The following is a 27,672-nucleotide window of genomic DNA, read 5'->3' on the forward strand; positions in this document are numbered from 1 at the left end:
GAAGTACAAAGCTAAGACAAGAAAGAGGACTTCGAGCTATTGGGCAATTCGAACTGGTGTATGGACGAGTCGAAGTAATTTCTGAACAAATCTTCACCAAATTAGTTCGATCTCGAGTAATGTGGATAACCGTTCTAGGGAGCGGTTATATGTGCATGCAAGGTGTACGTAGCAGGATACTTGGCGTTAGGATAGCGTTCGACCGTTAGGGCAGTTTATTTTCGAAAATCTATATATAGCAGTTTTTTAGTCAGATTTCAAGGTCGCAAATCATTTCTACAAAATCCTTAGATACTCAAAGTACCCAGCGCAGAGAGAAACGAGTACACAAGGAGAATGTATGTTTGTGAACCATTTTAAGTTTTCTGTAAACTTTACATTTCGAATGCAATGCATTTTTCATTTCACTTTAGAATTCCTGTCTTTTAAATGGTTCATTCGATCGAGTGAACTCACTGCTCCTTTACATTCTGCAATTTTCCTTTCCTTGCCTAGTTACTTCCAGCATTTCGATTTCTGTTAAACAATTTTCCTTTCTGCAAATTTCGAACTAGTAAATGTTTATTGCAATGATGAACATTCAAAAAGCTTTACATTTAAACACAAACACACAAATGACATGCTCCTGAGATTCACTAGTTGATCTCGCAAGCAATTAACTTAGACTAGCGGTTGTTTACCAAATTCCAGTGTAAACAGCCTGCAAGAGCAATTTTTATTAAGTACATTCTCGTTTTTTTTTTAAACTGTTTTGTGGTTGTCCACTTGGGCTTTAGTTTTGAGGTTGAGAAAACTTTGCTTTATTACACCGTTTCAAATTACATGCGTTTTGTTTCAGAATCGCCACACTTTCGAGAAGCCCGTAAAGATTTATAATTAGGAAGCTGGTATTGCTGAGTTCTCATCTTGCGTGGGATGAATTCGGCATATTCTGCTATATCTATGGGTTTTTGTAAAAATCAGGGGAAAATATTATCTTGTAAGCGTTAAACATTGATGTGCTATGCTTTATGTTGATTATTTATGGAAATTATTAAGGCTTTATGCCAACAATATGAGGAACATTTTAAAATATTAGGAGCCAGGATATCACTATTTATGTGTATAAAGTATTACACTGACTTAATTAACTGTAAAGCAAATTATTATGATGAAGCAGGAAATGAGGTTAATTAACTGTAAAGTATGCAAGGGTTCAGGTATCTCTTTCTGTTCTCATATGCATAAAACAAATTATTATGATTGTTTATATTTTGCATATTCTTTTACTCCTTTTTATTTACAACCTATATAAGAATTTGTTTACTGTTGGTGTGTGACTGAAAACCAATACTCTTTCTCCCGCCACGTTCATGAATGGCTTACTTTAGGCCTTTATATGTTTCTTTCTGTTTATGCGTGTGTTTCCACTTCATAGGATTGATATTCTGCAAGAAATGTGGAGGTTTCTGGATATTCCCGTCGGCTATGAGCTGTGAAATTACTGTTATATCTAAAAACCTTCGGTTCTGGAATATGTAAGATCTTGTAACAATTTTACTGTCCATAGTGTCTTTTTTCTTTGAATCACGCTAATCTGCGGCCCTTTGCATAAAATCAGCCAAATTTTGTTCTTATGTTAAATTTCTGTTGCAGAGATATCATATAAATGTGTAGCAATCATATCATGTAAAAAAAAATGTTTTTAGTCATATAAATTTGATCGGAGTAGTGTTTGATCTTTTTATATATATAAGTTTTTCTTCTTCTTAAGGATAAAATATAAAATAGGTTTCACATTTCTTATTTGTCATTTCTATTTTATATATAAATATTATATGTATGTAATATTTTTTAGAGATATAAATTGAATAATAAAAAATAACATAAGAGTAACTTAAATAAATAAAAAAATATGATATACTTTTAAAAAATTTATTAAAATTATGTTATATTTTTAGTGAAATAAAATATATATTTTTTATTTTTTAAGTCAAACACCTTAAATTTGTGTGCAAATTTAGTTTCATTACTCTTGACATGTTGTCTCGAGAATAAGTGACAAACATTAGTTAATTAGTTAATATCTTCGTATAAGTGGTGTCAAATAAGTTTTTATCTTTGGAGATTAGAATCAAAGTTTTTGAGCCAATATCATCACATGGGATGACCATGCACTCATTTTGATATCTATTATCATCACATTTTTTTTCTTATAAGTAAACAACATGAAATACATCACTCGAGTCAGGAGAGATGACATTTATTACACAAAGGACCAGAAGTTAAAATTATAGAAAACATACAGACACACAAAAGAACCATATTAAACTAGGGATAAACTATTTTCTTGCCCTATGATTTGTCCTTTTCACTCTTCATTACTTAAGCACACCTTCAACAAGTCTCGCGGGCCATTGTGGTTTCCCAATCATGAAAACATTATATCCCAAAAGCATTCCAAATAGAAACCCACATGCATATCCCACTGCTACAGCTTTCCAGCCAAATCCTGATTCTTCATGGTGAAATGTTGAATGTGGTGGCCTTCCTTTATCCTCATTGCAGGATGTCGACAAAGGGAATCCACATAGCATTGGATTTCCACCATAGGAATTATTTTCAAATGTGTTAAATTGTTTACCTGTAGGTATGATTCCCTCAAAGTGGTTTTGTGAAAGGTTCAACACAGACAGAAAATTCAAATTGGTCAAAGCCACAGGAATCTCTCCTTTCAACTGGTTCCACGAGAGGTCCAAAGATTCCAAATTTGTTAAATTGCCAAAGGATCCTGGAATGGTACCATTGATTTCATTGTGCGAAAGGTTAAGCCCTTTGAGAGAATACAATTCTCCAATGACTTTTGGAAATTCTCCTTCAAACACATTATTGGATAAATCAATAACCATGAAAGCAAAAAGTATCCTCACCAGATTCATAGATTGACCTTTCATTACAATCACTACAGAATCATTATACAAATTGCGGGTAGTACCCACATTTTTCAAACCAATCGAATGAGTTTGGCTGGCATTCACATTCATCATTTCTTGAAAGTTTTTGATGTATGATGCTGGCAAGGGCCCACTAAAATTGTTATTTGAGACATCAAAAATTCTCATCTTGGGAAATGGATTCTTGGCACCGAAACAAGTGATGACACCATGAAACTTATTTGATCGCAAAATAAGTACCTGTAACTCCTGGAGGCTTTCTAGCCAATGGGGAAATGCATCCTCTATGTTATTGTCTGCCAAGTCCAAAACTTCCAGATTTGTGCAGTTGGCCAAAGACCGCGGTAATGGTCCATCCAATTGGTTGCCATTCAACTTTATAGTCTCAAATGCATTTCCCTTAGAAAAGTTCCAAGGTATGTTTCCATAAAGTTTGTTCATTTGCAAATCCAATGCCAAAAGAGAAGGAAATGTTCCCAGACATTGTGGAATGGGGCCTGTCAAGTTGTTCTGAGCCAAGTTGAGTATATTGAGAGAACTTGCATTGCACATTGCTGAAGGAATGTTCCCGGTCAGCTCATTATTTGAGACTAAAAAGTATCGAATGCCATTGGGTGGAATTGGGACATCTTCTTGCAACTTGTTGAAACTGAGATTAATAAAATGAATTTGTTTCCAGGAGTGCAAGAGCTTCTCATGAAACCATTGGGGAATGCTTCCTCTAATGTTGTTATGAGAAAGATCTAGATCGATCAGATTTTGAAGTGGAGCTAAGAATTGAAGGAAACTACTAATATTACAGGAAGATAAATGTAAGGATACAAGCTTGGGTAAGATGTAGTCAGTGGTACTAGCAAAGTTAATAGAGAGAAGACTATTGTGAGAAAGATTGAGATTAACTAGATTTTTTAACTTTGAAAATTGATGAAAGTCCAGATGACCACTCAAGTCAGTTGATGACAAAGTCAAACCAGTAAGATTTTGGAGTTCAAATATTGAATTTGGAAAATTATCTTGCAGTTTGTTGTTTTCGAGAAACAAGAATTTCAAAGAAGAAGATGAGAATTCACCAATTGACCCCGTGAGGTTGTTGTTGCTGAGATCTAAAAGGAAGAGTTGAGTTAGATTAAACAATGACGAGGGAACCAGTCCATCAAAATTGCAACTCCCCATATCTAGTGTTTGAAGAGACTTCAAATGGCCAATGGAATCGGGAATGTTTCCCGAGAAAGCAGTATTAGAGAGAGCCAAGTCACTTAGTGGAGAACTCCAGTTGGACTTTGGAAGTTCACCTCTCAGGTCTTTATTATAAGACAAAGCTAGTTGTTGAAGATTGGGCAAAGAGAGGATGTCACTCGATAGATTCCCTTTCAGTTTGGTGTCTGCAAGACCAAGACAGATGAGAGAGGAAGACAGATTGGTTAGCAATGACAAAGAGCTGTCTCCGATCAAAGACATGTCCACGCCATCTAAATTAAGCACTCTTATATTAGTTGCGTTTTGAATGAGTTTGTTCCATGTGTATGCATCAACTCTCATTCTCGGGTAGTTGAAATTAAGAATTATCAAGTTGTATCCACTGAGATCAAGGTATCGTAATTTGGACAACTGAGAGATTGTGGAGGAAATGTCACCGAAAAAATTATTTTTGGATAGGTCGAGTATGTGAAGGTGGTTTAGGCTGAAGATGGTGCAGTTGGGATGGAGCTTACCTTCAAGATTATAGGACCTAAGGTCAAGAAGGATGACGTGGCCTTTGGTGTTGCACTTGACCCCATCCCACTCACAACAGTTTGTGTCGTTTTTTCAGGTTTCTAGTTTGGAAGGAGTGTGGAGTGAGTTTTTGAAAAGTAGCAAGGCAGAACTGTCATGGTGGTTGCAGAAAGAGGAGGAAGAAGAAGGAAAATAAAGTATGGGAGTAGAAGCCAGCAAAGAAAGTTATTGATATTCATCCTTTAAACTTCAATCTGCATATGGATGCAACCAAATCAATTCACAAACTTCAATTTATAGCCTACGCAGCTTCGAAGGGTTTCCATATCGATTCAACATGTTTGTTAATTTGCCTTTTGTTTCTTTATTTGTTTTTTTCTCTTTTTATCAAATTATTTATTATATCTATTATTTTATTTTTATTCAATTAAGAAATATTTTCACTTTTTTAATATTTAATGAATTTTTAATTTTAGATATTAATATAATAATATATTTGTAAATCATTATCAAAATAATTTTCTGTTATTTGGATAATTTTATATATTGCCAAAAATTAAAAGTCTAAATATTTATATGTTATCACACTACTTTTCTTTTTCAAAAAATCAGTTAAAAATTATCTCTTAAGATCTCATCGTCACCACTTTAGTTCTCCAATGATTTTATGACTATATTAATATTTTGAAAGTTTAGTCTATCGTCTGTAAAAACAAAAAAGTATAACCTAGTATCAACTTAATTTCTCAATATTTTATATGTAACTACTTTTCTCATTTATTTTGTTATTTCTGTAGTTGGTATTTTTTTAATGACAAGTAATATGTTTGATAATTCTTTAATAAAAACTTGTAAAATGATTAAATTTTATTTTTGTACTTTGGATCACATGAAATTATAGTGGAGCACAAAAAATAACAATCGTTTTTGTATATTTTATTTTTGCTAAACACAAAATTAATATTCATTATATTATCTGGTCTTGTCAAAAGTTAATTAAAATTAGGATCGAAGCAAAACTAATAAAGAAGAATTTTATTATTAGCTTAACTAACATTTTATTATTCTTCTATGTAGTCCCGTCATTGTAGGCTCAAGCAATGAGCACTCAATATCACTTCCAAGACCAAAAGGCTATAGTCATAAAGAAGCAATGAGCGCTCAATATCACATCCAAGACCAAGACGCTATAGTTGTGAAGTAAACAGCATTTTATGTACCTAGGAGACGTCACAGAACTTGCATTGTAAATTTACAAAGAAGATTAAATAATGAATTATTAGAACAATTGAAAGTCTAAGCGCGTAAATGTATTGAAAGTCCGCAGTGTATAGTGTGTCCCGTTTTTTTCTCGAAACCTTTGTTCCTTGGCGTATGGTCGGGGCTAGGAACATAACATGCTCGCTTTCTTATTTCCATTTCTAGGCTCATTTTTATTTTATTGTGTCTTGCTTACTGCTTTTTAGAACACAATTATATTCAACGGACACCAAAAAATAAATAGTAATCATTTTTTAATGTTTTTTTTTACTACACACTAAATTATCACTCATTATCTGTCTTTATTATTCTTCCATTTATATTATGTCATTTATCATAATTATATATATGACTGCTGTAGTCAGGTGATGACAAATACTGTTTTCTTATATATAAAAAGTATAGTCTAGTATCAAGTTAATTTTTCAGTATTTTATGTGACAAGTAACATGTTTGATAATTCTTTAATGACAAGTAACATGTTTGATAATTCTTTAATAAAAACTTGTAAAATGATTATATTTTATTTTTATACTTTGGACCACAATTATATTAAACGAGCACAAAAAAAAAGAACAACCATTTTTGAAAATTTTAATTAGTACTATTTTTCTTCCATTCACATTATATCACTTATTATATATATATATATATAACCTCTTCTTTAGAAGAATTTTATTATTAGCTTAACTAACATTTTATTATTCTTCTATATACTCCCGTCATTGTAGGCTCAAGCAATGAGCACTCAATATCACTTCCAAGACCAAAAGGCTATAGTCATAAAGTAAACGTTTGATCTTCGTGTGTGTTGGCGAGTAGAAATGTAACATGCTCCTTGACTACTACCACCAACATTTAATATATTATTAATTATTTAATTTAAATTTCAATAAATATATATTAGTAAATATTTTAATAAATACTTTAATATTTTTATATAAACATATGTTTTAAAAAATATTATTGTTTGAAATCCTATTTTAAGTAATATCTTCATTGAACGCAGATAAACTATAAAATTAAATATATGATATAACCGTATACATTATTACATTTAGTTGTAATTGTCTACAATTTAATTGATGAGAGCTATAATTAATATAAGATTACCAAAAAAGATTAAAACTAACACCTCTAAAATACACAAACCAATATACAACATTTTATATCATATGTTACAAAATATTTATGAACCAAACAATTAAGTTTAAATAATCAACTGTAATTATAAATTGTATAATTTATCATTCAAAATAATAAAACTCTACAAAATAAAATATAAGTTATCCTTAAAAAATATAATAAAATTAAAATATGTAATATATTTTATATAATAAATTGTATATTTATAAGATGATAAATTCATAAAAATATTTTTAGAAAAAACATTCTTAACACAATTTCTCACAAAATACACTAATAAAATTTATAAAAAAAATATAAATATAATATAATATACTTAAATTATAAACAAATGGAAGACAAAATAAATTCATATGTTTGATACAACTTGCATTGTAAATTTACAAGAACATTAAATCATGAATAATTAGAAACCGTGTAAATGTCATGTCATTGCTAAAATGAAAATGATGGGTGAGACGTTTGCATGGAAATGGAGTATTTCCACGGTCTTTAAACAAATTCCGCAGTGTATCCCGCTTTTCCTTTAAATGTTTGTTCCTTCGTGTGCGTTGGGGAGTAGAAACTTAACTTGCTCCTTCACCACTATCATCAACATTTAATATATTATTAATTATTTACTTTAAATTTTGATAAGTATATGATAGAAAATATTTATATATATATATATATATATTAAAAATATTATTATTTGGAGTGTTATTCTAAATAAGATTTTGGTGGTGTACAATAATTTTTTGATCATGCTAAATGCAGTTCTTTTTTGAGTCTGAATGTAATAACTCATGTGTCTTTAAGAATCTATAGAATTCTTTTTTTCCTCTTCAATTTTTTATTATGTTAACTAAATCCCTTTTGTTGAGGTTGAGTAGATTTTCACAGATCATGTTAACCTTTAATTACAATAATTAATAAAATTTTGTTTTGAAGAGTTTGACATATCATTAATTTTGTGTACTCATGTATGATACTAAAGAGGATAAAATGGTTTTAAAAAAACATATAGTATGTATAAATAAAAATAATAAATGTTCTCCTTATTAATAATAAGTAATCAATTTTATTAAATAAAAAATTAAAGAGATAAATAAATTACTTGAATCTAGACACGTCATTTTATTAAAATAGTATGTCAAATTTCAAAATTTAATTGAGAGGAACAAATATTACAATGATTTTTAATTATATTTCATAAAAAACATCTTTTCTATATAGTTTATGATTTAAAATCAAAAGTTAGATGAAATTTTAATTAAAATTAATTAATTTTAAATATTAGGTTGGTGTCATTGGTGCTGATCACGATGTCAACGTGTGGTAGCATGATAACTATCATGTATAGATATATTTTGGAATTAAATCATATAGAAATTATTAATTTTTCTCTCTTATTTCTTCCTTTTTATGTGAATAATTGAAAATTTAACATCATTAAAGATTTTTTCCAGAAAGTGTCCAAGTGAATTTATAGTGTTTGGTGAAAAAATTGATGTAGAAAAAACAAATTAAGCCTGAGAAAGCACATTGAAGATCTTAAAATGTTCGCTTAGCACGCCTTAAGAGCTTAGTGCAACGCAATCGCTCAGTGCGCACGCTTAATTACAGTAAATCTGAAGAAGTTTGATACATGAAAGTGCGCTTAGCGTAAGTTATGAGCATGAGTTAATACTCGCTAAGTGGAACAATCATACTTAGCGAGAGGGTTGTATGAAATCCAAGAACTACACCTATAAAAAAAGGAAGGTAAGAAGGAGAAAAAACATAATCAAGATAGTACAATTCCTTATATAAAATTAGAAGCACGGAAACCAATCATTATGAGCCATTACTTCTCTTCATTCTTTTTCTTACTTACCCCTTTACAATTTAGTATCCTCTTGCAATTATAAAATCTTTTATGACAATGAGGGGCTAAAACCCATTTTTTATTCCCATTTCTTGGGTCATGAGAAACTTATTGAATGACCCCCTTGAGGTGGTTGTCACTAAGATCAAACCGTAACAAGGAAGGCAAAGAATAACACCAACGTGTAATTCTTTCATTTAACATGTTCAGACAAAAGTAGGGTTCACAATTTTGGAAGTTTATTGATTTTGGTTGGAATGGGGCCAACTAATTTATCAAATGATAAACAAAATTGCAACCCGACAGGTGTAGTTGTTTAAGAGACTTCAAATGGCGTATGGAACGGGGAATGTATCCTGAGAAAAAACACTAAAGGAGAGACTCAAGTACTTATAGTGAGGGTTGCTCGCTTTCTTTTTCCCATTTCTTGAGTCATTTTATTTTATTGTGTTGCTTATAATTGTAAAATCTTTCATGACAATGAGAAGTTAAAACTCATTTTTTTTCCCATTTCTTGGATCATGAGAAATTTTCTGGTTGTCACTAAGATCAAACCGTAGCAAGGAAGGCAAAAAATAACAACGACGTGAAATTCTTTCATTTAACATGTTATAAGACAAAAGTAAGGCCCACAATTTTGGAAGTTTATTTATTTTGGTTGGAATGGGGCCAACTAATTTATCAAATGATAAATCTAAAAAGGAGAGATGAGTGAGTAAACAATGAAAATGGAATCAGTCCATCAAAATTGCAACCCCACAGATGTAATTGTTTAATAGACTGAAAAGGAGAGATGAGTGAGTAAGATGTTTAGCATTGGTCTTTTGAGGTATTTCATTGGCAAAATGCTTCTTCAGTATTCAAGCATAAGGATCATCACTCAATCATTTGATGTTCGCTTATCTATGTTATAGGATGAACTTCTAAATTAATAGTTTTAAAATAGTTAGTGGATAATTATGTTTTTTTGGTCATGTTATTCGGTTCCTAATTGTGTGTATGAAAAAAAAGTTTTATTCCAAGTGTAGAAACACCTTAAATGATTGTACATGTTTTAAATTCATGTAAATAGGATACTGTTTACTTTTAGACACTAAAATTAGATTAACTTATTTAGATCTCAGTTATAAAAATATGCTAGAGTAATCTTTATTTTGATAAATTAAGGGGAAAACATAACATGATGATAAAATTGACTTCAGGCAACACTTAACATATTGATGACTCATTGCTTCAAGCCCAACATGTTAAGTATTGTGTGAACTATAAAGTTAACCTCATAAACATGGTGATGGAAGAAACGGGACCTGGCAAAGTGCTCCCCCTTGGAAGGCCATTCCCTCAATGGGAGAATTTTCTTCTTCCACCTTCCCTTTTCTACCTCACAACCACAACCTTACTTCTTTTTACCATTGCCTTCACCCACCTTCCTTCCTCCATTTTTAGCTACCATCTTCATCCCTTTTTTCTATTTTTTTATACCAGATAAAGTATCTGACCTAGCTAAGGGAACACTTTGAAACACACCCATCAATCAAGTATTTACATATTTTCAACAGTACGTCTCAACCTTTAACATATGCAAGTAACGAGCACATTCGACCCTATTATTGTTACTAAATTCACTTAAGAATAATCACTTAATTGAAAGTTTCAAAGTATGATCAGAACGAGCAATTCTTAACTGATAATTTTTATGTGACATGCCCACAAATTCAATCCCAATAAGATTAGTATAAAAAAGGGTAAATCTCCTCACAGAGACTATTTCATTCTAAGCTACTCACTACATATCCTAAATAGTTCAAGATCAAATCCTTACTTGAGCATCATAGTGTCTTTTCGGATTATCCTTCTCTCCGTTCTATTGGACGCTCACACACTTAACAACTTATAAAAAAAATTAAAGTGATATGAATTTTTTTTCCTATGCCTCTCTCTTCTTTGTGAGTCTTCTTTTGCAATTGAAGCCAAACCACAAAAGGTTTTTATTACTTAGGCAGCACTACCTTAATTAGTCAGATTTGTTGCTTTTCTACGAGGTCCTTACAAAACATTGTTCTACTTAGATTTGCTCTGTGTTGCTTTAGTTCATTACTGTTGGACAAATGGCAATCCGGAAGGAACTACCTAGAAAAATATGTAGAAATTCTAAGACTCTAGCAAGGTTTTTATGTGTGTAGTTAATGGCCAAGCGTGAGTGCCTGTTTTTTTTTTTTTATTGTGTGCATTGTTGTAATACATTTTATTTATTTATGCCTTGTTTGAATAAACTTATATATAACCATTTATAGGAGAAGTTAACAAGCTGAAATGAATTGAGTTTCTCTCTTAAGTTAAAATTAACTCATGCACTTAACTTTTGCAAAAGTTCTCGTATCTAACTTCTCCAGATGTTGATGTGCAGAAGTTTATTTTTAGCTTATGGGAGAAGTTCAATTCATTTTACCTTTTTTTAATTTTCTCTTAGAAGTGCTTATGGAAAAGTTTACCTAAGCAGGGCCTGGCCTTAATTTTTCTTTTATTTTTGTCTTAAATTACTGTTGAATACTGTAAGTGGAAGTATGTTCCTGATTTGTCACACAACTTGGGCATCAACTTCTTGCTACTGAAATTTGCTTTTACAAATTATATAGTCGTGTCCAAGCTGATTGCACTTGCTGCACTTTGCGTCTGGCCGTTTCCAACATTTGTATGGTGGGTGACCCAATTTTTCGCAATGCTGACAAGATGGATAATTTTTTTTTTATCCTTGTCTTTGTTTTGGTTGTTTGCACTATTTTCGCTGCTTGCTGGCTGATTCTTCTTGAAAAAATTCTTTTTGCTTTCATCAAATCCATGATGTTTGGCGGGCAAAGCACCTTCGATAACACGATCTTGCCTCATCAACCTTCGCTGCTCTTGAGCTTGCAGGGCATGTAGCACTTCTGTCAATGTGATTTTTGACAGATCCTTTGTGTTCTCCAATGAAGTTGCTTCATACCTCTTCGGCACCGTTACCAAAATTTTCTCTACAATTCTCGAATCAGCAAAATCACTTCCCAACAATTGTATCTTGTTGGCAATACCCAACAATTTGTTTGAGTATTCTTTGATTATCTCTGACTCTTCCATCCTTTGAAGCTCAAATTCCCTCCTTAAATTCAGCACTTGCATGCTTCGTATTCTATCATCTCCAGCATATTCCTCTTTCATATAATCCCAAATTGCTTTGGGTGATTTTAAGAGTCATGATTCTGATGAATATCATTTGTGAAACACCAGTGAACAAACATGACCTCGCCTTTGCCTTCTTCATCTTTCTTTCCTTGTGATTTTTAATTTGGGCCGTGGTGGGATTTTCAGGCAGCGGATATATTTCATAATCCTCTTCCACAGCATCCCACAAATCCAAAGACTCCATGTAAGATTGCATTTTCACTTCCCAAAGATCATAATTCTCTCCATCAAAGATTGGAAGAGTTATGTGGGAAAAACTTGTTTCACCTTCCATGGTACAAGTCCCGTACGAATAAGGCTCTTGATACCAATTGTTGGTTTTGTGGAAGAAATTATAAAGAACAGAGGAGAGAAGAGAGACAATACGTATGTGGAGAAAATAAAATTATTCTATTCTCATTCAAATTGTTCTCAGCAACGATACAATAAATAACAAAAGATAAACTAATTAGATAACAAGATATTAGCAAAACAGAATATTAAAACTAACTTGCTCCTTAAAGATAGAAACCACTTATTGACTAGGCTAATCCATTAAAACTGCCTTACTCCTAAAATATAGAAAATCAACTTATTTACTAAATCCTATCTTAAAAATTGAAAAATAAAATATTATGCAATTACAAAAGTATATCTTCAACATTCTTTCATAATAGAAAATGAAGGAAATCACAATCTACTTAAACTTATGTCATTCTCAATTTCCTCTGGCATATATTGATACGCCAATGGTTTATTTGAAATAATGCCAATGATTGCATTAGTTGAATCTGGATCAAGGTGGTAATGATACAATCATAATCCTAGATATGAATAGCTTATCAAAATTATTAAATAAGCCAATAATGCAAAAAATGAAAATATCAGCCTCTTTCGGTAAATCTGTTAAACTATCTATATATCAAGACATATCTGAAGTAACTGAGAATATAATAAGTTTGAACACATCGCAATTTCTCTAATTTTTCTGTTGTGAAAGAAATTTTTAACAATTTTATACTGTCAGAAGTATCTTGTACTGGTGTATTTGCACTCACATAAGTGATGATATTATCAGTAGAAATCAAAACTTAATTAATTCGTATGAAATATGTAAGTGCTAAAGCTTATAATTTTTTTTATAAAAAAACCGTAAAGTGAGATTAGAGAGAAAAATATCAATTAAAACCTCTATTTTTTTTAGAGCATTGAAGATATTTCTATTTTATAGAAGAACAGTATATAAGAGTTTAGATTAAAAAGAAAATGGACCACAAAGCACAACGACAGGTAATACCTGTCTCTTTCTCTAGTTTGGAAATTCAAAGTTCCCATTTAATTTTTCCAGTTTGTCACATTTAGATTAAAAAGGAAATGGACCACAAATCATGCACAACGACAGGTAATACCTGTCTCTTTCTCTAGTTTGGAAATTCAAAGTTCCCATTTAATTTTTCAGTTTGTCACATCTGTATGCAGAAACAGGACCTAATTGTTTATTTTTAAAAATTTCAACTTTAAAATAGAAATACATAACATTAATATATAAAACTTATTAAAAAAAATTAGAATCTTGTATAATAATAGTAAAGTCACTGTAGAAGATTGATTCCTCAAAAACTAGATAAGGATAACACAAACATCGAACTAAAACCTGACCTTTTTTCAGAAGTTTGTGGGTGCATCTAAAAATTTTACTCTCATAATCAACAAACAACTATTTTTTTCTTCATCAACTCATCAAAATGAGACTAATAATTAGTGTAAAAGATGAGGTACGAGTGTGACCCGCAATAATGAAACCATTCTAGTTTGGTAGCTTCAAGGGAAGCAAAAATGTTGGTGTGCTTGGTTTGTACAATATAATTGTCCCTATTTCATGAGTCTCCATCTGATGTTTCGATATTCACTTTCTCTGAACTTTAGTCTTATCCGTCAACAAGTTAGTTTTCACTTAGTATATTTAATATTTCATTGATCAGCTCCAAAATCCTCTATACAATTACACTAACACGTTGCATTGCCTCATCTTGTGTTTTGGATAGCCATGGAACACAAAGTAGCCACAACAACTGAAGGACAACCCATAAGATGTAAAGGTGTGTGGTGTGCCATCATTCCTGAAAACAAACCAATGTTGTCTTTGCTCTACCATTTTCTTCTTTTGTAGTAATTTTTAATGGCTTTCTTAATTGTATGTCATGTTTCATATGTATGAACCCTATCTGTTCTGTTTCATTTGTAAACTGTAGCGGCGGTTTGTCGCGAAGCTGGTGAGCCACTGAGTATTGAGGAGATCATTGTGGCACCACCAATGCCTGGTGAAGCTCGCATTCGTATTACATGCTCCACTCTCTGTCAAACCGATATCAGTTTTTGGAACATGCAGGTTGCCACTTGCCACCATTTTTGGTCCCTCTAAATGATTTATTGTGATTTGGAACATTTTTCTCAGCCAATGCCTTCCCCATACCACCTTTTCATTTTCATTCAATTTCTGTAGAATTTAGATTACTTTTTCCTTTTTTTTTTCTATGGAAACTTCTGAATGATTTTTTTTAAGAAGCATTTTCTGTGTTTTGAAGGACCATCCTGTCATTTATCCAAGAATTCTGGGTCATGAGGCAATAGGGTGAGTTTATGCATTTTATTTTGCTCCCTCTTTTCTCATAAGGATTCCACTACCTTGTTGGTATGCTAAATGCGTATGCTTTTCCTGTATCAACATATACTTTTCTTCTTTTTTCATTTTTTTAGTAGAGTAAACGTTGGTCTTTTTAATTAATAGTCTCAAGTCCTTAGATTTTCTTCTCATATGGGGTTGTAAAGTAGGTTATCTTAGAGATGACTGATGGGGGAGCAGATTATTGCTTTGAATGTGTTGGTATGGCATCATTGATGCAGGAAGCCTATGTTTCTTGTAGAAAGGTCTCTCTCTCTCTCTCTCAAAGTGTGCACAAACATGCCTCGCACTATGGTTTATAGGCAGACAGAATAATGCGATTATATTGTAACAATAACTACAACATGATTTTCTACTATCACCCTAGCACAAAGCTTGAAAAAATCTTAACTGATGCATACTTGTTGAATGCATGAATTGTTAAAACTAATGCTTTGCCTACAGGGTTGGGGAAAAACAATAGTTTTGGGAGTGGACAAGCCAGGATCCAAGTTAAACCTTAGCTGTAGTGAGGTCCACGTTTGTGGGAAGAGCCTCAGGGGATACTTATTTGGAGGACTCAAACCCAAGTCTGATGTACCCATTCTCCTTAAACGCTACATGGACAAGGTACTATGTGCAATTTCTTTTATTTAATCTTTTTTAGTCTATGCTCTTTGTCCCCTCTATTAATATATGTAAAACTAGTAATTAGTAATGATTATGTAAAAATAATAATGACATAATATAATAGCAATACCAAGTAAGTTCGGGGATGCTTCTTTTTAGTAAATTTCATCTGCAATTATTATCAACAGAACTGAATTTGGACGAGAGTTTGTCACACATGAGATGAAGTTCAAGGATATCAATAAAACTTTTGATTTTTTGATTGATGGGCTGTGTCTTCGATGTGTGATTTGGATAGACAAATCAGCTCATTTTTTATCACATAATACTACATTACATGTATTCGATCGGCACCCGAGTAGTGTAGTGGATTCCACATACGCGCGCCTAAAGGTTATAAACCTATAATATTTACATTGTGACACATTTTGTTTGGTAATTCAGGGAACACCCAGATATTTGGGTCCCTTGTAAGCAGAAGGTCTGACTAATTTTATTTCCCTTCTTCCTGAATAATAATAATGAATATTGCAAGAAAATAAAAAGCACAAAATATTAGTTTTATCTTGGTTCACTTTATGACATGAACCAGTACAGAAAGTTCAAGGCATTTTGTTTTTAACTACGTCTTCAACATTCTTCATATTGGCTTCCTGCAAATAAGAGAAAATAATTTCTTCAATGTCCTCTCAAAAGTGGAAGATATCTGGATTATTCAAGATGTGTCTCTGAACCTAAAAACTGTTCATTTTAGTCATTACACGTACACTTTTTAACTCTTTTATTATTCCTTTTATTATTCCTTACACATAATTTTTTATCTGTTTAAGTTCATACTTCCTCCGTTCTCAATTATATATAAAAAAATTGATTTACACTTATTAAAAAATTAATTAATCATATTTAATTACATCAATCTCAATTAAAAATTATTTTTTCTAATGTATTATTTATTGGAACATGGTGTTAGGAATAAAAATAGTCATTAAAACTAAAATAATTTCAATTAAATGAATGACATTTTAAATATAATAATATTAAATAAGGTCAAATTAGTTTTAAAAAATTATATTTGAGACTAAGAAAAAGATATATTTTTTTTATATTTGAGACTAAAGGGAGTATTATTTTAGATGACAGAGATTAAAAAAAATTAAAACATATACATCCAATAACTAAAAAAAAATTCTTAGGTATAAGACTGAAACCTAAAATGTTGTGTCAATACAATGAGTAACATTTAAATATCTTTTTATCAGCTCATAAAAATATACGAAAAAAGGGAAAGGATCAACTACCAGTGACCAAAAAAGGAAATGATACCAATATTCTAGCTTGTTTAGCTTCACGGGGAGCAAAAGTGCCTGTGTACTTGGTTTGTCGTTGTTTAACTTAAGTCATATCCCTCATCATCAAGTCAGTTTTCACTTAGTATATTTCATAGATCGGCTCCCAAATCCTCTCTACACTATAGCTAACACGTTCCATTGTTAAGGTAAGCCATAACTGTTCTAGTTTTTTTTTTCTTTTTCTGTACGTTTTAATGGCTTTCTTAGTTGCATTGTATGTTTCATATGTATGAACACCAATTGTTCTGTTTCATCTGGAAACTATAGCGGCGGTTTGTCGTAAAGCGGGTGAGGCACTGAGTATTGAGGAGATCATGGTGGCACCACCAATGCCTCGTGAAGCTCGCATTTGTATATATTATATGCTACTCTCTGTCAAACTGATATCAGTTTCCGGAACATACAGGTGTACCAACTTTTCATTTTCATTCAATTGATGTAGAATTTTGATTAGTTTTCTTTTTTTGTCTTAATGAAAATTTTGATTTATTTTATTAAGATGATATTTCTGTGTTTTGAAGGGCCCTCCTGCCATTTTCCCAACATTTCTGGGTCATGAGGCAATAGGGTGAGTTTATGCACTTTGCTCCTTTTTTTCTCTCACAGTTTCATTTATCAAAATTAAAAAATATTGCCATGTTTGTATACTAAATCTATATGGTTTTTCTGTGGCAATATAAACTTTCCTTTTTATTTGGTAGAGTAAACTTTGGTGCTTTAACTTATATGTTTACTAAAAATACATTGTGGTTCTTACTCCTTAGTCCCTACAAATATGGTTGCTACCCCAAGTTTTGGTGCCTTTTTGTTTAGTTGCATGAGTATTGTGTTACATGTAAAGTTGTGAAGAGCCACCTCAAGGGTAGTTAATTTCTATGTCCAACTTTTAGGGAGAGGAATGAACAACTATTGAGGAAAAAGTTTAGGCAAGTTGAGTTTAAGGACTCATCATGGCCAACAACTACAGTCTATGAGAGAAATTTTAGTGTTTCAATTTTAGCAAGGATTTAATTAAGAGCAATATGGTATCTGCAAGCCTTTTGCAATTCAATGAAAATAGTTTGACCGTTGATTTATTAAGAACTAGAAGGTTGACCCATAAAGTCTCAAGGATTGCTGCTCTTTATGCATATATACCCATGTGTTTCATCGAGAAGATAATTACTATTTTTCTTTAAGAGATAAGAATAACTGTATACTAATTAAAAAAAAATGAGAATTCCTGGGTTAAGGAGAATTATATCCTAATTCCTTAAACGAATATCAGTATTGCTAGCTTCTGTTCTTAGTTAGGAGGTATATCAGTTTCACCCAAAAAAAATGAGGGGGTCTAATGTAATTGATTAAACAGGGTGTGTGTGGGTTACTAGAAACTCTTCACTACATTGTCTTCGATTCTTACGTATTAAAAGAAGAACATTGAATTTTTTTTGGTAATCAAAGAACATTGATTTAATATATAGTAAAAGGATGAATAGAATTCTGCTGCTATTTCCCATTTGTCTCATGTTGGTATGCCAATGATTTGCCACCCTAAGCCCCTCTTATAATTGTTGAGACATTTAATTTAAAACTATAGGAGATGATGATGCATTCCAACCCATTTTTTATGTGACCCAATAGTGGAGAGCGTAGGGGAGGATGTTACTGAAGTTGCAAAAGGAGAAATGTGTAACGTGGATAAAGAATGAAGAAATTTTGGCGTGAAATTCTGTTAGTAGTGAGGGACACGTGGCTCAGGATCCGCAACACAAGGGAGGAGTTAGGCATAGCACACGGTTGAGGAGAGAGAATATTAAGCTGAAGGATTACACATTTTCGGGGACGGGAGATGATTCTGTTGCTGGTTGACGGTCGTGGATGAGCCCGAGATCATAGGTGTTCCATATTTCATTGTCTTTGCTGTTTTTTTTACATTCAATGTTGATTATAGTTCTCTTTTCATTGTAATACATTATTGTGAGAAATTGATACGTTTCATTGGTACTTTCATTGAGCTTCCATGGCTAAGAACACGCGCTTGAAGGAGTTGCAAATGGAAATTTGTACACATTCAGATGGTATTCGTCGTATCGGTCAAACAATGAATCTGCGTTATCAAGAGCAAAATGATAAGATGCTCTAGATCCAGACTTCTATGGATCAGATGCAGTTAGCAATGAATCTGTTATTGCAGAATGCTTCTCAGCCTACTAGAAGTCCTTTGAACAATGGCTCCCCGTTGGTGCCACCGATTAATACTTTCTTGCCTGTTAAGGAGATCTTACTTGGATTTTCTCATTTCAATGGAACGACGCTGGTGGTGGAGTGGATTTTCAAGGCAAATAAATTTTTCACTTATCATAATACTCCTGATGCGTCTAGAGTTAACATTTGTTGCGATGCATTTTGATAAGGATGTAGTAGCATGGTTTCAGATGTCACAGACATTATCTCTAGTGTTTACTTGGTCTGAGTTGACTCGTGCTCTGGAGTCTCAATTCCATCCTTCACCTTTTGATTGTCCAATGGCTGAGCTCTTCAAGCTTCAACAAACAAGTTCGGTGTTGGATTATTACCTCAAGTTTATATCTCTAATTAATAGATCTCTGGGATTATGTAATGAAGCTTTCCTTAATTGTTTCATTGGTGGTTTAAATCCTGATATTAGATGAGATGTTGTTGCTATGTGTCCTCCTACCTTATTGCATGCAGTTGCTTTAGCTAAACTTTTTGAAGAAAAATATGGTCCTGTTTCTAAGCCATTTCGAAATTCTTATACTCACAAATATTTTCAAATTTCTGCTACCCCAGTTTCTATTAATGCTCAACCAAAAACACAAATCAAATCCAGTTTACCTCCACTTTTATCCACTCCACCAGATCCTCCACTTCGACCCTTGAATGTGAAGAGGATTGCTCATGCTAAAATGCAATTGAGAAGGAAAAATGATTGTGTTATTTCTGTGATGAGAAGTTCTCTTTTAATCATAGATGTCCTAATAGACAATTTTTGTTGTTGCAAATTAAAGATGATAATAAGGATCCTATTAGTACAACTGTATCTCAGGGCGTTCAGGAAGATGAGATAGTAGAACCTGAAGATCATCATTTGTCTTTCAGTGCTTTGAAAGGTGGTAGGAGAGTTGGTACTATTAGATTCATAGCTTATATTGAAAAGTTATCCGTGACTGTGTTGATTGTTGGTGACAGTTTTGATAATTTTTTGCAGCCAAGGGTAGCCAAGTTTTTAAAATTACCTGTGGAACCAGCAACTCAAGTTACAGTAATGGTTGACAATGGTTATTATATGTCTATTGAAGGATTGGTTAAGCAATTGAAGATCCAGGCTCAAGGCAATACTTTTCAGTTACCAATATTTTTGCTTCTTATTTCTGGCGCTGATCTCAATCTAGGAGCTATAGTTGGTTGAAGAGTATTAGCTCTCAAATTGTTGATTATGATGCTTAATTTTCAACTGAAGTTTTTGTGGAAGAGTAAATTTACTACGTACTTTACAAGGAGATTGTGAAGTGGTACCTTAGCAAGCTCAATTACATCATATTTTATTGGTCCAAATATTTACCAATATCGTTTTAACTTTTAAATTAATGAAAGCCTCCCAAAGGTGCCGGCTTTTAAATGTTTGAGGATAAACAATTTGTTTAACTTTGGGGTACGATATTATCATCATTAATTTTATTAAATAATAAAATAAATAGATAAACAAATTACTTTAATAAAGAAAGATATTTTTATTAATATAACATGTCAAACTTCAAATTTTAATTGAGACGGAAAAAGATTACAATAATTTTTAAATATAGTTTATAAAAACATTTTTATCTTATATAGTTTATGATTTAAAATTAAAAGTTAAAACAAATTTTAATTAGAATTAATTAGATTTAAGTATTTGTATTGAAAAGAGATAAAATTATAAAAATATTTTAAAAAAAGTTAGATACTAAATGCAAAAAAAAGCTACGTAACTTAATGTAAAATTAAAGAGAATAATTCATAAAAATACTATATCATTTAATAGAAGAACTTGAATTATAATACATAAACAGATTAATTACACCAAGAGTTGTAAATTGTTTATTAAACATAACTCGAATTATAGTTCATAAATTGTTTACTAAAATTGTCTTTTATTTTATTTATTTTTACTTTTACGAAGAGAAATATTTAAATGTATTTCTTCAAAATTTTATGTTATAACTAGTTTTCTTTTTCTTTTTCAAAAAATCAGTTAATAAATTAATATTAATATTTAAAAGTTTAGTGTATCTATTAAATTTTTTTTGTCACTATCTTAGTTCTCCAATGATTTTAAGATTAAATTAATATTTAAAAGTTTAGTGTATCATCCGTTAAAAAAAAAATAAAAAATCTGTCGCTAAGTTAATTCCTCAATTTTTTATGTAACTACTTTTCTCATTTATTTTTTTATTTCTCCAGTTCGTATTTTTTTAATGAAGAGTAACATGTTTGATAATTGTTTAATAGAAACTTGTAAAGCGAATGACAAATAGTCAAATAGTACTGTGTAGTAGTAGTAGTATGTATGGAGCATAATTATAAGCGTGAACAAGGGTTGCTCGCTTTCTTATTCCCATTTGTTGGGTCATGACAAACTCACTGATTGACCCCGTTTTAATATTAGCTCGTACTATGGCAGGATTGACATACAAGTGGTGGCTAATAAGTTTGTCTTTAATTTGTAGATTAGAATCAAAGTTTTTGAGCCAATATCATCGCATGGGATGACCACTCATTTTGAAATTTATGATCATCACATTTTTTTTTCTTAATTGTAAACAACATGAAATACATCACTCGAGTCAAGAGAGATGAGATTTGTTACACAAAAGGACAGAAGTTAAAATTACAGAAAACATTCAAACACACACAAAAGAACCATATTAAACTAAACTATTTCCTTCCCCTATGATTTGTCCTTTTCACTCTTCATTAATTAAGCACACCTTCAACAAGTCTCGCGAGCGATTGCGGTTTTCCAGTCATGAAAACATTATATCCCAAAAGCATTCCAAATACCAACCCACATGCAAATCCTACCGCTACAGCTTTCCAGCCAAATCCTGATTCTGCATGCTGAAATGTTGAATGTGGTGGCCAATCTTCATCCTTATTGCAGGATTTTGACAAAGGGAATCCACATAGCATTGGATTTCCACCATAGGAATCATTTTCAAATGTGTTAAATTGTCCACCTGTAGGTATGATACCCTGAAACTGGTTTTGTGAAAGGTTCAACATAGCCAGAAAATTCAAATTGATCAAAGCCACTGGAATCTCTCCTTTCAACTGGTTCCACGAGAGGTCCAACCATTCCAAATTTCTTAAATAACCCAAGGATCGTGGAATGGTACCATTGATTGCATTGTGCGAAAGGTTAAGCCCTTTAAGAAAATGCAATTGTCCAATGACTTTCAGAAGTTCTCCTTCAAACATATTATTTGATAAATCAATGGTTGTGAAAATAGTTAATATCCTCTCAAGCTCCATGTATCGACCTTTCATTACAACCACGACTGAATCATTATAGAAACCTTGGTTACCCATATATTTCAAACCAGTTTGGTTGTCATTCACACTCACCATTCCTTGAAAGTTCTTGATGTATGATGCTGGCAAGGGTCCACTAAAATTGTTATTTGACACATCAAAAATTCTCAGCCTGGGAAATGAATGCTTGGCACCGAAACAAGTGATGACACCATGAAACTTATTTGATCGCAAACTGAGTACCTGTAACTCCTGGAGGCTTTCTAGCCAATGGGGAAATGTATCCTCTATGTTATTGTCTGCCAGGTCCAAAACTTCCAAATTTGTGCATTGGGCCAAACACCGAGGTAATTGTCCGTCCAATTGGTTGCCATTCAACTTTATAGTCTCCAATGCATTTCCCTTAGAAAAGTTCGCAGGTATGTTTCCGTAAAGGTTGTTCTTTTGCAAATCCAATGCCCAAAGAGAAGGAAATGTTCCGAGACATTGTGGAATGTGGCCTGTCAAGTTGTTTTGAGCCAAGTTGAGTATATTGAGGGAGCTTGCATTGCACATTGCTGAAGGAATGGGGCCTGTCAAGTTGTTATGAGCCAAGTTGAGTATATAGAGGGAGCTTGCATTGCACATTGCTGAAGGAATGTTCCCGGTCAGCTCATTATTTGAGACTAAAAAGTATCGAATGCCATTGGGTGGAATTGGGAGATCTCCTTGCAACTTGTTGAAACTGAGGTCAATATAACCAATGTTATTCCAGGAGTGCAAGAGCTTCTCATGAAACCACTGGGGAATGCTTCCACGAATGCTGTTATGAGAAAGATCTAGTTGGAGAAGATTTTGAAGTGGTGCTATGAATTTAGGGAAACTATTAATATTACAGGAAGATAAATTTAAGTATATAAGGTTGGGGGATAAGAAATAGTCAGCGATACTATCAAAGTTAATAGATAGAAGACTATTGTGAGAAAGTTCGAGGTCAAATAGATTTTTGAACTTTGAAAATTGATGAAAGTCCAGATGACCACTCAAGTCAGTTGATGATAACCTTAAAGTAGTAAGATTTTGGAGTTCAAATATTGAATTTGAAAAATTACCTTGCAGTTTGTTATTAGAGAGGATCAAGTATTCCAAAGAATAAGATGAGAATTCACCAATGGACCTCGTGAGGTGGTTGTGGCTAAGATCCAACCATAACAAGGAAGGCAAAGAATAACACTAATATGGAATGGGGCCAACTAATTTATTAAACGATAGATCTATAATGGAGAGTTGAATTAGATTAAACAAAGATGAGGGAATCAGTCCATCAAAATTGCAACTGTCTAGAAATAGTGTGTTAAGAGACTCCAAATGGGCAATGGAATCGGGAATGTTTCCCGAGAAAGCAGTATCAGAGAGATCCAAGTAGCTCAGTGGAGTACTCCGGTTGGACTTTGGAAGTTCACCTCCCAGGTCTTTATTAAAACTCAAATCTAGTATTTGAAGATTGGGTAAAGAGAGGATGTCACTCGATAGATTCCCTTGCAATTCGGTGTCAAAGAGACTAAGAGAGATGAGAGAGGAAGACAGATTGGTTAGCAATGACAAAGAGTTGTCTCCGATAGAAGACATGTCCATGCGTTCTAAAGAAAGCTCTCTTAAATTAGTTGCGTTTTGAATGAGTTTGTTCCATGTGTATGGATCAACTCTCATTCTCTGGTCGCCACCGAGTTGAAGTGACAGTAATTTGGACAAATGAGAGATTGTGGATGGAATGTCACCACTGATTTGAGAGGATAACAAATTTAGATGCATGAGATTGACGAGATCACCAATTGCAGAATATAATGAAGAGCCTGAAAAATCATTATAGGCTAGGTTGAGTTGTTGAAGGTGTCTTAGGCTGAAGATGGTGCTGTTGGGATGGAGTTGACCTTGAAGATTACTGCAGCTAAGGTCAAGATCAATCACGTGGCCTGAGATGGTGTCGCACGTGACCCCATCCCACTCACAACAATCTGTTCCGTTTTTCCATGATTCTGTCTTTAAAGAATAAGAGTTATCATAAAGTGAAGTGTTGAGAGTAAATGAGTTTTTGAAAAGTAGTAAGGCAGAGGTGTCATGGTGGTTGCAGAAAGAGGAAGAAGAAGCTAAGATGAAGTATGGGAGTAGAAGCCAGAAAAGAATGTAATTGATATTCATCCTTTAACAGAAGAACAAAACTAGAGAGGATTGCATATGGATACAAACAATTCTATTCACTAACTTCTATTTATAGCCTACGCTGCTTCTCGGACTTTCATTTCGATTCAACTCTTTGCTAGCTTCTTCTTCCTTTATTTTTTCTCTTTTAGATATTAATATAATAATATATTTGTAAATCATTATCAAAATAATTTTCTGTTATTTTGATAATTTTTTATATTGGCAACAATTAAAAAAGTCTAAATATTTATATGTTATCACACTACTTTTTTTTTTCAAAAAATCAGTTAAAAATTATCTCTTAAGATCTCACTACTATTTATATATTTATGAACCAAAAAATTGAGTTGAAATAATTAACTGTAATTATAAATTGTATAATTTATCATTCAAAATTATAAAACTCTACAAATAAAACATAAGTTATCCTTAAAAAAAATATAATGAAATTAAAATATGTAATATATATTATATAATAAATTGTCTATTTACAAGATGATAAATTCATAAAAAGATTTTTTAGAAAAAACATTCTTAACACAATTTCTCACAAAATACACCAATAAAATTTATAAAAAAAATATAAATACAAATATAATTAAATTATAAAGAAATAGAAGATAAAATAAATTCATGTGTTTGATAAAACTTGCATTGCAAATTTACAAGAAGATTAAATCATGAATTATTAGAAACCGCGTAAATGTGTTGTCATTGCATGGAAATGGAGTATTTCCACAGTCTTTAAACAAAGTCCGCAGTGTATCCCGCTTTTCCTTTAAACGTTTGTTCTCCGTGTGCGTTGCTCCTTCACCACTATCATCAAGATTTAATATATTATTAATTATATAAATATATGTGTGTGTGTGTGTGATTATTTGGAGTGTTATTCTAAATAAAATTTTGGTGGTGGTGTACAATAATTTTTTATCATGCTAAATGCAGTTCTTTGATGGTGGACTGGTGGTCCTTTGATATAAAAAAAATTAGGATGTTAGCTGTACTCAAAGAACTTCTATTCCCAAGTTAATTAGTATGAGTTTGAGTCTCAATGTAATAACTTACTCGTGTGCCTTTAAGAATTTATAGAATTCTTTTTTTCTCTTCAATTTTTATTATGTTAACTAAATCCCTTTTATTGAGGTTGAGTAGATTTTCACAGATCATGTTAACCTTTAATTAGAATAATTAATAAATTTTTGTTTGAAGTTTGAAGTATTTACATATCATTAATTTTGTGTACTCATGTATGATACTAAAGAGGATAAAATGATTTTAAAAAAAACATATAGTATGTATAAATAAAAATAATAAATGTTCTCATTATTAATAATAATAAATAATCAATTTTATTAAATAAAAAATTATAGAGATAAATAAATTACTTGAATCTAGACACGTCATTTTATTAAAATAGTATGTCAAATTTGAAAATTTAATTGAGAGAAACAAATATTATAATAATTTTTAATTATATTTCATAAAAAACATCTTTGATTTTATTATTAATGGATATGAGACTTCAATTATTTTCAATAAATTCAAACAAAATGTAACCAAAATATCATCATCTTGAGGTCAGGGACGTGGTTGCAGTCATTAATTGTGGACTCTAGAATAAAAAAAATTGAGGGTAAGCGGAATTTGGGAAGGAAAATGGAGAAACATTAGATTAGATTGTTGGCATCCATGTTTGGCTCTGCATTGCTGTCTGTTTAGATCTTTTATTGTTTGGAGAGAGGAAAGTAGACTTATACTCTAGATCTTCCCTGTCCCCTTCTGGATCATTTCTTCTTTTCATTGCTTCTTCTTCCCCGAGCCATTTTCATTTTCTGTTCAAACTAAGTAAGATGTTTAGCAGAAAGAGGAAGAAGAAGGAAGAAAAAGTATGGGAGTAGAAGCCAGCAAAGACTGTTATTGATATTCATCCTTTAAACTGAAGAACAAAAATAGAGGATTTTGGATAAAAAGCAATTCAATTCACAAACTTCAATTTATAGCCTACGCTCCTTCAAATGGTTTCATTATTTATTTGTTCCTTTATTTATTTTTACCTTTATTTTTTTCTCTTGTTATAAAATTAATTATTATATCTGTTATTTTCTTTTTATTCAATTAAGAAATATTTTTACTTTTTTAATATTTAGTGAATGTTTAATTTTATTAAATTGATATTAATATAATAATATATTTGTAAATCATTATCAAAATAATTTTCTGTTATTTGAATAATTTTTTATATAACCAACAATTAAAAATTATAAATATTTATAAGTTATTGCGCTAGTTTTCTTTTTCAAAAAATCAGTTAAAAATCATCTTTTAAGATTTATTCATCATCACCTTAGTTCTCTAATAATTTTATGACTACATTAATATTTTTAAAGTTTAATCTATCATCCGTAAAAAAAAAAAAAATTGATCTAGTATCAATCAAGTTAATTCCTTAATATTTTGTTATTTATCTAGTTCGTATTTTTTAATGACAAGTAACATGTTCGATAATTTTTTAATAGAAACTTGTAAAATGATTATATTTTATTTTTATACTTTGGATCACAATTATATTGAGCCGGCACCAAAAGTAAAAAACAAAGAGCAACCATTTTTTAATATTTTATTTTTGCTAAAACATAATTGACACATATTATTTTTATCTTTATTTTTCTTCCTATCACATTACGTACGTCACTTAATATATATATTAGCTTAACCAAAACTAATAAAGAAGAATTTTATTATTAGCTTAACTAATATTTTATTATTCTTCTATCTACTCCTGTCATTGTAGGCAAGTTTGAAACGGAACTAGCTCAAAAGAAAGTTAAAAAGCAATGAGCACTCAATGTCACATCCAAGACCAAGACGCTATAATCATAAAGTAAACAGCGTTTTATGTACGTAGGAGACGTCACAATGCATTAATAGTTACTTGTAATTTTTCTTTGACAGATACAAGATGCTTCATACAACTTGCATTGTAAAGTTACAGGAACATTAAATCATGAACTATTAGAACAATCGAAAGTCTAACCATGTAAATGCCTTGTCATTGCCAAAATGAGAATTATGGTTGAGACTTGAAGGATGACCGTTTGTATGGAAATGGAGCATTTTCACAGTCTTTAAAGGACCAAGTCTGTGACAAAAACATCAAAATGGGGCACTTTTACAAATTATTTACTAAAAAGGGGTTCTTTTACAATTATTTCTGGGGGTGGTTTGTTTTTTATGCAAAGC

The 27,672-nt window shown here is 31.6% G+C and overlaps 1 protein-coding gene, 1 long non-coding RNA gene and 1 pseudogene across 5 annotated transcripts; 1 reads left to right on the forward strand and 2 right to left on the reverse strand.

Annotated features, from left to right (window-relative positions):
• Positions 1-2,234: 2,234 nt before the first annotated feature.
• Positions 2,235-4,838, reverse strand: LOC100784088 (receptor-like protein 9DC3; the record flags this gene model as incomplete). Its single annotated transcript, XM_014766928.3, is given in 1 exon segment — positions 2,235-4,838. A coding segment is annotated over 1 exon segment (2,478 nt), but the record flags the coding sequence as incomplete, so codon positions are not given.
• An 8,930-nt stretch (positions 4,839-13,768) lies between these two features.
• LOC112999367 (uncharacterized) lies at positions 13,769-19,397 on the forward strand. 4 transcript variants are annotated; one of them, XR_005888430.1, is made up of 7 exons: positions 13,769-14,038; positions 14,142-14,195; positions 14,349-14,728; positions 15,224-15,388; positions 17,005-17,143; positions 17,259-17,305; positions 18,361-19,397. It is a non-coding gene; the product is annotated as an uncharacterized lncRNA (long non-coding RNA). The 4 variants fall into 4 exon arrangements; XR_005888429.1 differs by having other exon boundaries at positions 13,769-14,195; XR_005888431.1 differs by having other exon boundaries at positions 13,769-14,195; positions 14,349-14,485; positions 14,682-15,388.
• A 2,076-nt stretch (positions 19,398-21,473) lies between these two features.
• Positions 21,474-24,447, reverse strand: LOC112999366 (receptor-like protein 7; annotated as a pseudogene).
• Positions 24,448-27,672: the final 3,225 nt, after the last annotated feature.

Source organism: Glycine max, chromosome 14, assembly GCF_000004515.6.
Source record: "Glycine max cultivar Williams 82 chromosome 14, Glycine_max_v4.0, whole genome shotgun sequence".
Lineage (NCBI taxonomy): Eukaryota > Viridiplantae > Streptophyta > Magnoliopsida > Fabales > Fabaceae > Glycine > Glycine max.